Source organism: Zea mays, chromosome 1 (genome assembly GCF_902167145.1).
Source record: "Zea mays cultivar B73 chromosome 1, Zm-B73-REFERENCE-NAM-5.0, whole genome shotgun sequence".
Lineage (NCBI taxonomy): Eukaryota > Viridiplantae > Streptophyta > Magnoliopsida > Poales > Poaceae > Zea > Zea mays.
This window is the reverse complement of record NC_050096.1, coordinates 231,271,648-231,286,108: the sequence shown is the minus strand read 5'-3', so window position 1 is coordinate 231,286,108 and position 14,461 is coordinate 231,271,648. Positions and strand designations below refer to the sequence as shown.

Here is a 14,461-nt window from a genome sequence, read left to right as displayed (position 1 = left end):
CTCGGCAGCAGGTAGCACTGATGGTCTCGCCAGCGGAGGCAACCACCTCTGCAACGGGCAGCCTCACCAGCGGCGGCGACCACCTGAAGTTCGCCTCCTCCGCAAGGCTGGTGAACGCCCTTCTCCCCCGAATGCTGGAGGAAGAAGCAGGCAGCTAGCCCATGCGAAAGGCGGGACTGTCCGGTGCGCCCATCGACAGACAGCCTCCCCAATGGTTGGTTTGGTGGTTGAGGCTATAAATACCCCCAAACCACCACCACTTCAAGCATCCAAGTTTTTCAGACATCTCATTCAGTACAAGAGCTAGTGCAATCAATACAAAACACAATTCAATAGAATCAAAGCCTCTCCAAGTCCCAAGTCCACTCCAAACAAATAGTGACTAGAGAGAGTGTTTTGCTCGTGTTCTTTGAGCTCTTGTTCTTGGATCGCTTTCTTCTTCTCATTCTTGTTCTCAATTCACTTGTAATCAAAGCAAGAGACACCAAGTTGTGGTGGTCCTTGTGAGGGGTCTAAGTGACCCGTTTGATTAAGGAGAAAGCTCACTCGGTCTAGGTGAGCGTTTGAGAGAGGGAAAGGGTTGGAAGAGACCCGGTCTTTGTAACCACCTCAACGGGGACTAGGTTTGCAAGAACTGAACCTCAGTAAAACAAATCACTGTGTCACTCGCTTCATTGCTTGGTTGATTTGTTTTTGCCCTCTCTTTTAGACTCGATTTTATTTCTAATGCTAGCCCTGGCTTGTAGTTGTGCTTAAAGTTTGTAAATTTCAGTTTTCGCCTATTCACCTCCCTCTATGCGACTTTCACAAAGCAACGACCCAGATCTGTTCTATGAATCGGTCGTCGAATCGCAGATCGACGATTGCGATCTTAATGAAGCGTGATCTAATCCTATCCACATTCTCTCCATCCAATGGACACCGATCACCCAGACGAACATGTACCTAGTTAATCTAATCATGTGATTCGACGGTCACGACAGCTCTCCCCATCTAACTTTATCCCTTGGCCGAGAACCCTGACGACGCCAGCCCAACCACGGCGGTGCGCCATCGCCGGCGGTACGCCATCTTTCTCCTAGATGCCCCATTCTCAAATCTGAAGCGCTCTACCCGAATTGGAGTCAAAAGTGAGTAGGTTGAGACTATTATTACCTGAGATGGAGGTCATGGCAAGGCTATCCCTAGTGCTGCGTGGCTCCGTGGCGATTCAAGCAGCCGGTGAGCAATTCCGCTCGCCATGCCCACCAATCGCGCCAGGAGAAGCCACAATCATATTCCTTGACACCAATGAATCTCCTCGTCTCACTGATGACCCGCGATTGACAATACATGCCCAGATCACCGGTAGCGGCCCTCTCTGCTCTCTCTCTCTCCTCGGTTCCATGGTGACGACAGGCTAGGGAAGGGATGAGGGATCGAGATTTATAGCTGCAGGGTGAGCTGGCAACCGAAAAATACGGGAAATCCCAACTTCCGAAAGAACTTGCGACGTGTTTGGTTCCATGTAATGTAACGATATAGGATTCCTACGGGTATCTGATATCGTTACATGTGTTTGTTATGGGTTCTATTGGAATCAAATACATTGGAATCGGATACCATTGTACAGAAAACTCAAACCCTCCAACCCTAGCCGGAATCAACACCCCGATTCACTCGCTCAGGCCGCTCGAGCGTTCCTCCTCCTCCTGGGACGCCAGTGCCGCCGCCACCCAGGCCTCCATCCTCCTCGGCCTCCTCCTCGGACGCCAGTGCCACCGCCACCCAGGTCTCCATCCTCCCCGGACGCCAGCAGCCGGCGCCAAGTCTTCGCTTCCGTCCAGGTAACAAATCTCCTAGAGTCCGTTCTCTCTGAATCTCGAATTTGCCCAGAGTCCGTCTCTCTGAATCTCCTAGAGTCCATCTCTCCGAATCTCCGAATCTCTGGTTTTGGTTCGTCGGAGTTCTAGATCTAGTGTAATCCTGACAAGTAGTAGTAGACCATGGAGGTCTGCTGCGCCCAGCGCATGGCATCCCGCTGCTGCACGCTGAGTCTGACGCCGGCGGGGGACGCCGACACGGGACAGCACTGGGCGTGCTTGCATCCGGCGGTCCTGAACCCCCGGAATCCCACCACGAAGGAGGCTTTATCTGTAGTGCTGCTGGTCCTCGCATCCGGTGTCCTATAGTGCTGTAGCTTGCATCGGTTGCGTCTCTGGTTGAATAGTTTGCTGACGGGCACCGGTATTCAGCGATGGAGGATCCATTTTCCATCTGTGCACACAAATGTCAAATGATTAAACATGCATTTACTGTATGACGAAAGCAGCTTTATGTCAAATGATTAAACATGCATTTACAGTACAAGAACGGTAGAAGAGCTGGACCTGTGAATTATTGAGAAACGTTCAACCTTGATTAAGTATACCACGCACAATGATATCCAGTTTACTGTATCTCCGAATCCAGTTGACTGTATGATCCATACATCAGTTATTTGATTCATTTTACCTCTATGCTCTGTTTAATTTATTTGATGTGCACAATGATATCCAGATTTATATGAAACTCATTTGTTGATCTCTAGATTTATCCTCAAGAACTCGACGAAGAAATATGACATTTAGGGGTATCTTGAGTTCTCTCGTTGTCACGTACTATTATGTCTGGCTGCTCATGGGATTAGCATATAGAAGAAAATGTTTGAGAATAGAAAGAAGGTTAAGAAATAGGGAGAGTAGGATGGAGAATTTAAATGAACTCATTCGTGAGACTGATAGAAAATGTATTAGTGAGCTTCGTGTGGATAGAAGAACTTTCTTTATTTTGTGTGAGATGCTTAGAGATGTTGGTGGGCTAAAGGCCACACGCAATATGACCATAGAGGAGATAGTGGCTCATTTTTTGTATACATTGGCTCATCATTTGAAGAATCGAACAATTGGAAGGTTTTTCTTTCGAAGCGGCGAGACAGTTAGTAGACAATTCAACTTATGCCTTCTAGCTGTTCTAAAGTTGCAACATTTGCTTCTTAAGACCCCTGAGCCAATTCCAGAGAATAGCACTGATAATACCTGGAAAAACTTTAAGGTAAATACATAAGACCTATAAGGTTCTTTAGTTTTTCTTCAACTTTAAATAGACACATTGAAGTGATATTTCTTTTATGAAATGACTGTAGAATTGTTTGGGTGCATTAGACGGAACCGCTATCAAGGTAACTGTGCCAACACATCTAAAAGGAAGATATAGGTCAAGGAAAGCGGACATTGTGACAAATGTATTGGGTGTTTGTGCACCCGATATGCAATTCATCTATATGCTACCTGGTTGGGAGGGTTCAGCGCATGATGGTCGTGTGCTGCGTGATGCTATCTCGAGGCCAAATGGATTGCGTGTCCCTCAAGGCGAGTTTTATTTCAATAACTTCAATTTGGTTTGGTGGTATAGTGTTTTAAGTGTGTATATTAACTTGAAAATATCCTTTTAGGTTGTTATTATCTTGTTGATGCGGGTTATACAAACGCCAATGGATTTCTAGCACCTTATCGAGGTCAACGATACCATTTGGGTGGTTGGACAGCGCAGAATCCACCACATAGTGCTGAGGAGTATTTCAATATGTGTCATGCTCGAGCAAGAAATATTATAGAGAGGGCTTTTGGAAGGCTTAAAGGGCGATGGGCGATTCTTAGATCCCCTTCATATTTTCCTATAAAGACGCAATGTCGTATAATAATGGCATGTGCCCTTTTGCACAATCTAATTTTGCAAAAAATGTCTAGAGACCCTATGGAAAGTGAGGAACAATCGGTGGTAGATTCTGAAATGCCTGAGGGAGAAGTTGGTGAACCAGAATTCATTATGGGTATCTCCACAACAAATGCGTGGAGTACTTTTCTTGACACTCTTGCGCAGGGGATGTATAATGCTTATAGGGCTTCTCATTGATTATTTCATGGTACTTTTGATGCTTAAGTACTTTTCATGGCTCTATTACTATTTTTTACTATATATGTGTTTATGACTTGTCATCATTTGTATGCAGAATGGACATTTTGGAGGGCTCTATTGCTGTTCGTGGTAGGGGGAAAAACAAAAGGAAGTGGATTCCTGTTGAAGATGATGAACTGATCAAAGCATTGGTTGATGTTTCTTTGGATCCGAGGTGGAGGAGTGATGGGAGTTTCAAGAATGGTTACACTTCAGTACTTGAAGCTCGCCTCGCTGAAAAGCTACCTGATTCAAAAATTTCTGCAACTCCTCATATCGAGTCAAGGTTAAGATACTTCAAGACAAAGTATTCTGCTTTGGAGCAGATGTTGAACAAGAGTGGGTTCACATGGGATCCGACCAAGAAGATGATTCAGTGCGAGAAACAACAATATGAGACACATTGCAAGGTACTTTCATGAATAGCTTAACAAGATGATTCAGTTAAGGTATTTTTTTAAAAAAAATAGCTTCAAGTAAAGTTAAGCTAGGTCAGTCATAATCCAAGGTGTTCTTTTTCTCATTTAGAGTGATAGAATGACTTGCTTTCTAGATATTTGTTGGCGAGCTTGCTTGAAATACAAATGTGATATTAGAACTAGTGTGCAGATCATATATAAAGGATATTTTTTCAAGGGTCATTAAACACAAAATACTTCTAAGTTAGTGTATATGTTTAAATTTTTTTTTCACGCGGGCGTGGTTGATGAAGCTAGGAAATTACAGTCAGTATAGCTTCTTGCTGCTTATGTCCCTTCGTCGTAGTTGCGTCCACGGCGACCACCCGGACAGTGCTACGATGGGTATCTTCTGCTAGAAAACAGGCCACGTAGACATTATGTCTAATGACGTTTGTGAACTTTTTCTTGGAGTTTGGGTAAAGTCATGGGTGGTCGTTGGTGTCCTCAATATTGATTATCTCGACATTTCAGCTGCGAGGATAACTGCTCCTTTGGAACGTAGGATTGGGAAAAAATAGAGGAATGGAAAACATGAGGTCTGAGTGGATGTTTTTTTCTACTGGTTTTCTACGAAATCAAACACAAAGGAAAGTTTCCTCTGTTTTTTCCTACATACAATACTTGTGAACTAAAGGACGATACAACAGCTCAATTCTTAGGAATGTGAATCCTATATTTTTTCTTTGTTTTTACTGCGTTTTAAAGGAGCCCTAAGAATATACACATAGGAGATAATGTCAGGGTATCAAGGCTGTTTTGATGTCATCGACCATTAAAAAATTAAAACAATAAGTATGTAATCCTATATTTTCTTTTCACTTTATTTCTGGCAACTACATTTATCCAAATATAAATAGATATGATATTGCACACATAATTCTTATTCTCGAAACATTGGATGCTTGTTGCTATTCCACCTTCTCTGCTTATATCCTATTCCACATGTGTCTGCTTGTATCTGCTGGTGATGATGTGTCTTTGTTTTTTACAGAATAATCCAGATGCAAAAGGGTTGTATGGAGTTTCCTTTCCTTACTATGATGAACTTTCAATGGTATATTCCAAGGACATGGCCACAGGTGAAGGTGCGGAAGACATGACAGATGTTGTTCAAAACTTGGAAGAAGAGTTAGTTCGTGTAAATGCTAATGATGAAGAGGATGGAGAGGATATGACATCTGTAGAGACACCAAGGCGTTCTGTTGACTCAACATCATCTAGCTCCAAGAAGCGGAAGAAAGAGTGGAAAGGAAAGAAGACTTCATCAAGTGACCCGCTTCTTGATGTGTTCAATGAAGTGAGTGGTGATCTCAAGGTTGCCACCATGTTAATTGGAAAAATGGTGCAAGCTATGGATCGTGAGGCATCCAACCAAGAGAAGGCAAGAGATGAGGATCCACAACAAAAGCTAAGAGAGAAGGCAATCAATGAGGTCCGGAGACTTGAATTTACTGGCTCAGAAGTTATCAAAGCAGCTGGTGTGTTTGTTAGGATGCCAGATCAAATGGGGATGTTGTTTGCACTTCCAGAACCACTGAGGAGGAAATACATTGTCGACATGCTACGTGGTAACTAGAATTTTGTTTGTAGAAATGTACATGGCTAGATTTGATCTTATTTTAATTTGCTAATTATTTCATTTATTCCAGATGAAGCAGCAAGGAGAGAGAGAGAGAGGTCAAAGTGAAGGTGCTGGTCTAGATGTTGAATGATGGAGCTTTGGAAGTTGTTGTTGGTTTAGTTGGTCTCAATCTGTTTACCTTTAGTGTTCTTCATATGTTGTTGTTGAATGACTGTGAATGATGATAAAAACTGAATTTTTATGATGTTGAACGTTGTTGAATGTTCACGAATGGTGTTGAATATGGTATTGTATCTGTGGGTAGCTTTCAATGTGGTTTGTTGAATGTCGGTACCTTTCAATATGGTAAAAACTGAATTTTTATGAGTTTTGAATGTTGTTTAATGTTCACGAAGGGAATGATGTTGAATGATGGTAAATACTGAATTTTTATGTTCACGAATGATGTTGAATGGTTTCTTATATTAAAACGTGTATTGGAATGAAAAAGTGTTACAAAACTCACATTTTTAATTTCATTACATTACATTGGTTTCCAAAACAAACAGTGTATTGGAATCAAAAAGTGTTACAAAATTTAACCAAGCAAAACATGTAATGGCATTCATTGATTTAGAATCCACCGTTTTTTAATTTCCATTGCGATACCATTACCCATGGTGAACCAAACACTACCTTGGTTGAGTTCCCGCCATGGTTTGTTGCGCGAATTAGAGATCGGGTGCTATTCTGTTCCGAGGTGGAAGGGGGAGCGGACAAAGTGGCCCCACATGGCAGCGGTACTGGGAGACAAGTCTGCGCGCTGGAGAAGTCCCACCGAGGTGCCCCACTGGTCATCAGTTTGTGGCAAGCACAGGTGAGGGCGTCCACACGAGTGCGGGTGAGGCTGAGGGTAGGGCCCGCGGTGTCAGCACGCTAGGAAGCAGGTTGTGGAGTGGGGCCATGTGCCAGCGATGGATGTGTTGAGGTGTGCGGGGTATGGGTCGTGTGGCGCAAGTGTCTGGCAAGGTGGGACCCATACGCCAGCGACCACGGGCACAACACAAGGCATGTGCAGAGCGGGCCTGGCTGGATGGCGGAATTGGACCGCGGGGCAAAGAATTCGGCCCGGGGCGAGTTTTCTTCCCCTTTTTATTTTCATTTTCTATTTCTATTCTTTCTTAATTCGGATTCAAATAAAGTGCAAAACTCAAACATAATGCCCACTCAAAAATCAATCATGATGCAAAAGATATATATTTATTTTAATTAATTTATTTGTTTGGTAGATGTTTGAAATATGAAACACACTCATATTGTTCCTTTTCTTTTTAGAAAAATAGCATTTCGAATGTGGGATAAAAATTATAAGTTATTTCAAAAATAAATTTTTATTATCTATTTATTCTAAAAGAAGGTATTGTATACTTTCATCTAAGGGTTTCTTGATTGTTTTAAGAGTATGTATGATTTATGAGGAGAACAAATCAATGTAATATCTCACTATTATTTATTTTCTCGAGCTTCAATTTTATGAGTTAAATTTAAAAAGTCTAGTCTAGATTTGAGTCATTTAAATTTAACACTCATTTTGCTTATAGTGTATCATTTAATGAAATGAATAATCATTTAGTTGAATAGAAAACATTTCTATTACTTTTTTTCTAATAATTTTTGGTTTCGAAATTCAGTCCTCAACATTCGAAGCTCAAATATAAGTTGAGATATCGGAATTTACTATTTTATTTATTTATTTATTTTTCTTATACAAATTTTGGGCTTTACAGATTAAGAGTAGTGGTGTCGGCGTTTCGGACCCGGGGGACCCTCAACGGAGCCGACCAGTGAATTTTATCGCTACGTGCCCCTGCCCAGATGGGTTGGCGCAAGATGGAACACAAGGGGGAATGTATTATCTCGCACCGGGGGATGCTCGTAATAGGGGTTACAAGCGTCGCGCGCGAGAGAGAGAGAGAGAGAGCATGTTCGTTTGCTCGTCCCTGCGCGACCCCCTCCTCTAGGTAGGCCCTGGACCTCCCTTTTATAGATGCAAGGAGAGGGTCTAGATGTACAATGGGGGTGTAGCTATGCGCTAACGTGTCTGGCAGAGAAGTGCCTGAGCCCTGTGAACATGCCAACGTGGCTGTCGGAGAAGCGCTTGGGCCCTGTGTACGCGATAACGTGGCCGTCGGAGAAGTGCCTGAGCCCTGTAGAAGCACATCTGGCGGTGCGGCTGGGATCCTGCTGACGTCTCCTTGCTTCCATAGGGGGCTGAGAACCACTGACGTCATGGACGCACGCGGGGAACCATCATTACCTGTCACCGGGGTGAGCCAGATGGACGCCAGTCTTGTTCCCTCGTAGCCTGAGCTAGCTAGGGGTAGGGTAATGATGTATCCCCCGCGGCGTGGTCGGTCCGAGCCCAAGGTCGGGCGAGGCGGAGACTTCTCTTGAGGCCGAGGCCTGGGTCGGGCAAGGACGCGATTCCTCCTGAGGCCGAGGCTGAGGCCGAGTCCTGGGGTCGGGCGAGGCGGAGACCTCCTCCCGAGGCCAAGGCCTAAGGTCGGGCGAGGCGGAGCTTCCTGTTGCGCCCGAGGCTGAACTCGGCTGTTGTCAGTCTCACCCCGGTGGGTGGCACAGCAGTCGGAGCGGGGCGAGCGACGCTGTTTTCCTGTCAGGTCGGTTAGTGAAAGGGCGAAGTGACTGCGGTCACTTCGACCTTGCCGACTGAGGCGCGCGTGTCAGGATAAGGTGTCAGGCGATCCCCGTACTAAATGTGCATGCGATACGGTCGGTTGGTGAGGCGATTTGGCCAAGGTTGCTTCACAACGAAGCCTGCCCGAGCTGGGCTTCGGGCGAGACGAGGGTGCGCCCACCGCCTAAGGAGGCCCTTGAGCGAGGCGTGAATTCGTCCGGGACTACTGTTCCCGCCCGAGGCCGGGCTCGGGCGAGGCGAGATTGTGTGCCTTGGTAGACGAGGCCTTGACCTGAACCACGCCCATCAGTCTTTGCGGTTTGTGCTGAGGGTGGTTACCAGCCGTGTTTAGGAGTGTTGGGGGTACCCCTAGTTACGGTACGCGACAGTAGCCCCCGAGCCTCGAAGGGAGTGTCGGTACTCGCTTGGAGGCTTTGCTGCACTTTTTTGCAAGGGGACCGGCCTTTCTCTGTTATATTTTGTTCCGGTGGGTGCGCGCGAGCGCACCCGCCGGGTGTAGCCCCCGAGGCCTCGGAGCAGTGGTTTGACTCCTCTGAGGTCTTAATGCTTTTCGTGATGCCTCGGCCGGCCTGGTTGTTCCCTCATGCGGCCTGGTCGTAGCCCGGGTGCATGGTCAGGTTCCGAGTTTCTGAGCTGGTTTGTTGACGCTGTCAACAGTTTGGCCGTAGCCGGGTTGCGAGAGCAGCCCCGAGCCTCTACACAGAGCGAGAGGACGATCAAGGACTGTCTCGACTTTTATTATACGCCCCTTTGTCACCTTTCCGCAAGGAGGAAGGGGGGAAAGCGCCATGTTGCCCTCGGAGGGCACCGAACATGGTGTTTCCAGTGAGTTGCTAATGGGTGATCCGAGTGGACGCTCGTGCCCCGTTCGTTAGGGGTCGGCTAGTGGCCCAGAGGCGCGCTCCAAAAGTACCTACGGGTGATTCGCTGGACCCGGACCCCTTCGATAGGGTCCGAGGGCTTGGTGCCTCCCTTCGGTGGGATTCCATTACAAATCGTTCCCGTTGGTCTCGGAAATGTCCTAGGGTACCTCGGGAGCGTAGCTTAAGCCTCGGCCATGTAACGGACGTACCCAGGGTCATCCCTCACTCTGCATGCTCTAGGGCGGCTGTCGAACCCTTCCGAGGGGCCAGCCTTCGAACCCCTGATCAGTAATGGGCGTGGAGCCCGAGTGCTCTGGGGCGTCTGTCGAACCCATCCGAGGGGCCAGCCTTCGAACCCCTGATCAGTAATGGGCTCGGAGCCCGAGTGCTCTGGGGCGGCTGTCGAACCCTTCCGAGGGTGAAAAGGAATTAGGCTTACACCTAGTCCCTAATTAATTTTGGTGGTTGAATTGCCCAACACAAATAATTGAACTAACTAGTATGCCCAAGTGTATAGATTATACAGGTGTAAAAGATTCACACTCAGCCAATAAAAAGATCAAGTTTTGGATTCAACAAAGGAGCAAAGAGGCAACCGAAGGCACCTCTGGTCTGGGGGCACCGGACTGTCCGGTGTACACCGGACAGTGTCCGGTGCACCAGAGGACTCCAACTCGAACTTGCCACCTTCAGGAATTTCCAGAGGCACTCGCGCTATAATTCACCGGACTGTCCGGTGTACACCGGACAGTGTCCGGTGCTCAAAGGAAGAGCCGCCTCAGGAACTCGCCAGCCTCGGGAATTCACTTCAGCCGCTCCGCTATAATTCATCGGACTGTCCGGTGTACACCGGACTGTCCGGTGTAACAGCGGAGCAACGGCTATTTCGGCGCCAACGGCTACCTACGACGCATTAAATGCGCACGCAACGCGCGCAGATGTCAGGCACGCCCATACTGGCGCACCGGACATCCAATAGTACATGTCCGGTGTGCACCGGACATCCAGGCGGGCCCAGAAGTCAGAAGCTCCAACGGTCAGAATCCAACGGCATTGGTGACGTGGCTGGGGCACCGGACATGTCCGGTGTGCACCGGACTGTCCGGTGCGCCATCGACAGACAGCCTCCACCAACGGTCAAGTTTGGTGGTTGAGGCTATAAATACCCCAACCACCCACCATTCATTGCATCCAAGTTTTCCACTTCCCAACTACTTACAAGAGCTCTAGCATTCAATTCTAGACACACCAAAGAGATCAAATCCTCTCCAAATTCCACACAACACCCTAGTGATTAGAGAGAGATTTGCTTGTGTTCTTTCGAGCTCTTGCGCTTGGATTGCTTTCTTCTTTCTTGATTCCTTCTTGCGATCAAAACTCACTTGTAATTGAGGCAAGAGACACCAATCTTGTGGTGGTCCTTGTGGGAACTTTGTGTTCCAAGTGATTGAGAAGAGAAAGCTCACTCGGTCCGAGGGACCGTTTGAGAGAGGGTAAGGGTTGAAAGAGACCCGGCCTTTGTGGCCTCCTCAACGGGGAGTAGGTTTGAGAGAACCGAACCTCGGTAAAACAAATCCGCGTGTCTCACTTCATTATTCGCTTGCGATTTGTTTTACGCCCTCTCTCTTGGACTCCATTATATTTTCTAACGCTAACCCGGCTTGTAGTTATGATTATTTTTGAGAATTTCAGTTTCGCCCTATTCACCCCCCCTCTAGGCGACTTTCAATTGGTATCAGAGGCCGGTGCTTCATTAGAGCCTAACCGCTCGAAGTGATGTCGGGAGATCACGCCAAGAGGGAAATGGAGACCGGCGACAAGCCCACTACAAGCCAAGGGAGCACTTCATCGGAAGAGTCCCGCACCAAGAGGAAGGAGAAGAAGAAGGACTCCTCCAAACGGAAGGAGAAAAGATCTTCTTCCTCACACCACAAAGAGAAGAAGGAAAAATCTTCTTCTCACAAGTCACATCGGAAAGGCGACAAGCACAAAAGGATGAGGAAGGTGGTCTACTACGAGACCGACACTTCATCAACATCGACCTCCGACTCCGATGCGCCGTCCGTAACTTCTAAGCGCCAAGAGCGCAAGAAGTTTAGTAAGATCCCCTTACACTACTCTCGTACATCTAAACATACTCCATTACTTTCTGTTCCATTAGGCAAACTGCCAACCTTTGATGGCGAAGATTATGCTAGGTGGAGTGATTTAATGAAATTTCATCTAACCTCACTCCACAAAAGTATATGGAATGTTGTTGAGTTTGGAGCACAGGTGCCATCCATAGGGGATGAAGATTATGATACGGACGAGTGGCCCAAATCGAGCACTTCAACTCCCAAGCCACAACCATACTCTTGGCCTCTCTAAATAGAGAGGAATACAACAAGGTGCAAGGGTTGAAGAATGCAAAGGAAATTTGGGACCTCCTCAAGACCGCGCACGAGGGTGATGAACTAACAAAGATCACCAAGCGAGAAACGGTCGAGGGGGAGCTCGGTCGCTTTCGACTTCGCCAAGGGGAAGAGCCACAAGACATGTACAACCGGCTCAAGACTTTGGTAAATCAAGTGCGCAACCTCGGGAGCAAGAAGTGGGATGACCACGAGGTGGTTAAGGTTATTCTTAGATCACTCATTTTCCTTAACCCCACTCAAGTTCAATTAATTCGTGGTAATCCTAGATATACTCAAATGACCCCCGAGGAAGTTATCAGGAATTTTGTGAGCTTTGAATGTATGATCAAGGGCTCCAAGAAGATCAACGAGCTTGATGAACCCTCCACGTCCGAAGCACAATTGGTGGCATTTAAGGCGACGGAGGAGAAGAAGGAGGAGTCTACACCGAGTAGACAACCAATTGATGCCTCCAAGCTCGACAATGAGGAGATGGCTTTAATCATCAAAAGCTTTCGCCAAATCCTCAAGCAACGGAAAGGGAAGGATTACAAATCCCGTTCCAAGAAGGTTTGCTACAAGTGTGGTAAGCCCGGTCACTTTATCGCTAAATGTCCATTATCAAGTGACAGTGACAGGGATAACGACAAGAAGGGAAAGAGGAAAGAAAAGAAGAGGTACCACAAGAAGAGGGGCGGCGATGCCCACGTGTGCCGCGAATGGGACTCTGACGAGAGCTCCACCGAGTCCTCCTCCGACGAGGACGCCGCCAACATCGCCGTCACCAAGGGACTCCTCTTCCCCAACGTCGGCCACAAGTGTCTCATGGCAAAGGACGGCAAAAAGAAGAAGGTTAAATCTAAATCCTCCACTAAATATGAGTCCTCTAGTGATGATAATGCTAGTGATGAGGAGAATAATTTGCGTACTCTTTTTGCCGATCTTAACATGCAACAAAAGGAAAAATTAAATGAATTAATTAGTGCCATCCATGAGAAGGATGATCTCTTGGACTCCCAAGAGGACTTCCTAATCAAGGAAAATAAAAAGCATGTTAAAGTTAAAAATGCTTATGCTCAACAAGTTGAAAATTATGAAAAATTGTCTAGTGAGCTAAGCACTTGCCATGAGACTATAGACAATCTTAGAAATGAAAATGCTAGATTAATTGCTAAGGTTGATTCTCATGTTTGTGTTGCTTCAATTCCCAATCTTAGAAGTGATAATAATGATGTGCTTGCTAAGATTAAGGAATTGAATGATTCTCTTGCTAGCCTTAGAGTAGAAAATGAAAATTTGATTGCTAAGGCTAAAGATTTTGATGTTTGCAATACTACCATTTCCGACCTTAGAACCAAGAATGATATGTTGCATGCTAAGGTTGTTGAATTAAAATCTTGCAAACCCTCTACATTTACCGTTGAGCACACTTCTATTTGTACTAGATGTAGAGATGTTGATATCAATGCTATTCATGATCACATGGCTTTAATTAAACAACAAAATGATCATATAGCAATATTAGATGCTAAAATTGCCGAGCATAACTTAGAGAATGAAAAGTTTAAATTTGCTAGAAGTATGCTCTATAATGGGAGACGCCTTGGCATCAAGGATGGCATTGGTTTCCAAAGGGGAGACAATGTCAAACTTAATGCCCCTCCTAAAAACTTGTCTAACTTTGTTAAGGGCAAGGCTCCCATGCCTCAGGATAACGAGGGTTACATTTTGTACCCTGCCGGTTATCCCGAGAGCAAAATTAAGAAAGTTCATTCTAGGAAGTCTCACTCTGGCCCTAACCATGCTTTTATGTATAAGGGTGAGACATCTAGCTCTAGGCAACCAACCCGTGCTAAGTTGCCTAGTAAGAAAACTCCTAATGCATCAAATAATCATAACATTTCATTTAAGACTTTTGATGCATCTTATGTGCTTACTAACAAATCCGGCAAGGTAGTTGCCAAGTTTGTTGGGGGTAAACACAAGGGCTCCAAGACTTGTGTTTGGGTACCCAAAGTTCTTGTTTCTAATGCCAAAGGACCCAAAACCGTTTGGGTACCTAAAGTCAAGAACTAAAATTGTTTTGTAGGTTTATGTATCCGGGGGCTCAAGTTGGATACTCGACAGCGGGTGCACAAACCACATGACAGGGGAGAAAAAGATGTTCTCCTCATATGAGAAAAACCAAGATCCCCAACGAGCTATCACATTCGGGGATGGAAATCAAGGTTTGGTCAAAGGATTGGGTAAAATTGCTATATCACCTGACCATACTATTTCCAATGTTTTTCTTGTAGATTCTTTAGATAACAATTTGCTTTCCGTATCCCAATTGTGTCAAATGGGTTACAACTGTCTATTCACTGATGTAGGTGTCACTGTCTTTAGAAGAAGTGATGATTCAATAGCATTTAAGGGAGTGTTAGAGGGTCAGCTATACTTGGTAGATTTTGATAGAGCTGAACTCGACACTTGCTTAGTTGCTAAGA

The 14,461-nt window shown here is 45.9% G+C and overlaps 1 protein-coding gene across 3 annotated transcripts; it reads left to right on the top strand.

The window, feature by feature from the left end:
* Window positions 1–1,482: 1,482 nt before the first annotated feature.
* Window positions 1,483–6,437, top strand: LOC103645330 (uncharacterized). 3 transcript variants are annotated; one of them, XM_020546739.2, is made up of 7 exons: window positions 1,612–1,826; window positions 2,570–3,072; window positions 3,164–3,389; window positions 3,473–3,943; window positions 4,031–4,385; window positions 5,428–6,004; window positions 6,086–6,437. In XM_020546739.2, exons 5-7 carry the CDS (start codon window positions 4,032–4,034, stop codon window positions 6,121–6,123), a joined length of 969 nt encoding a protein of 322 aa, XP_020402328.1. In that variant the 5' UTR covers window positions 1,612–1,826; window positions 2,570–3,072; window positions 3,164–3,389; window positions 3,473–3,943; window position 4,031; the 3' UTR covers window positions 6,124–6,437. The 3 variants fall into 3 exon arrangements, with proteins under 3 accessions (XP_035820151.1, XP_020402328.1, XP_035820150.1); XM_035964258.1 differs by lacking the exons at window positions 3,473–3,943; window positions 4,031–4,385 and having other exon boundaries at window positions 1,483–1,826; window positions 3,164–3,199; XM_035964257.1 differs by lacking the exons at window positions 1,612–1,826; window positions 3,164–3,389; window positions 3,473–3,943; window positions 4,031–4,385 and having other exon boundaries at window positions 2,777–3,072.
* The last annotated feature ends 8,024 nt before the right edge of the window (window positions 6,438–14,461 follow it).

Excerpts from the sequence above, each read along its gene's own strand:
- LOC103645330 (XM_035964258.1), top strand. The coding sequence starts at position 2,599 with ATGACATTTAGGGGTATCTTGAGTTCTCTCGTTGTCACGTACTATTAT. Across the intron at positions 3,073-3,163 it reads ATACCTGGAAAAACTTTAAG|AATTGTTTGGGTGCATTAGA; the intron begins GTAAATACATAA and ends AAATGACTGTAG. Across the intron at positions 6,005-6,085 it reads CATTGTCGACATGCTACGTG|ATGAAGCAGCAAGGAGAGAG; the intron begins GTAACTAGAATT and ends CATTTATTCCAG.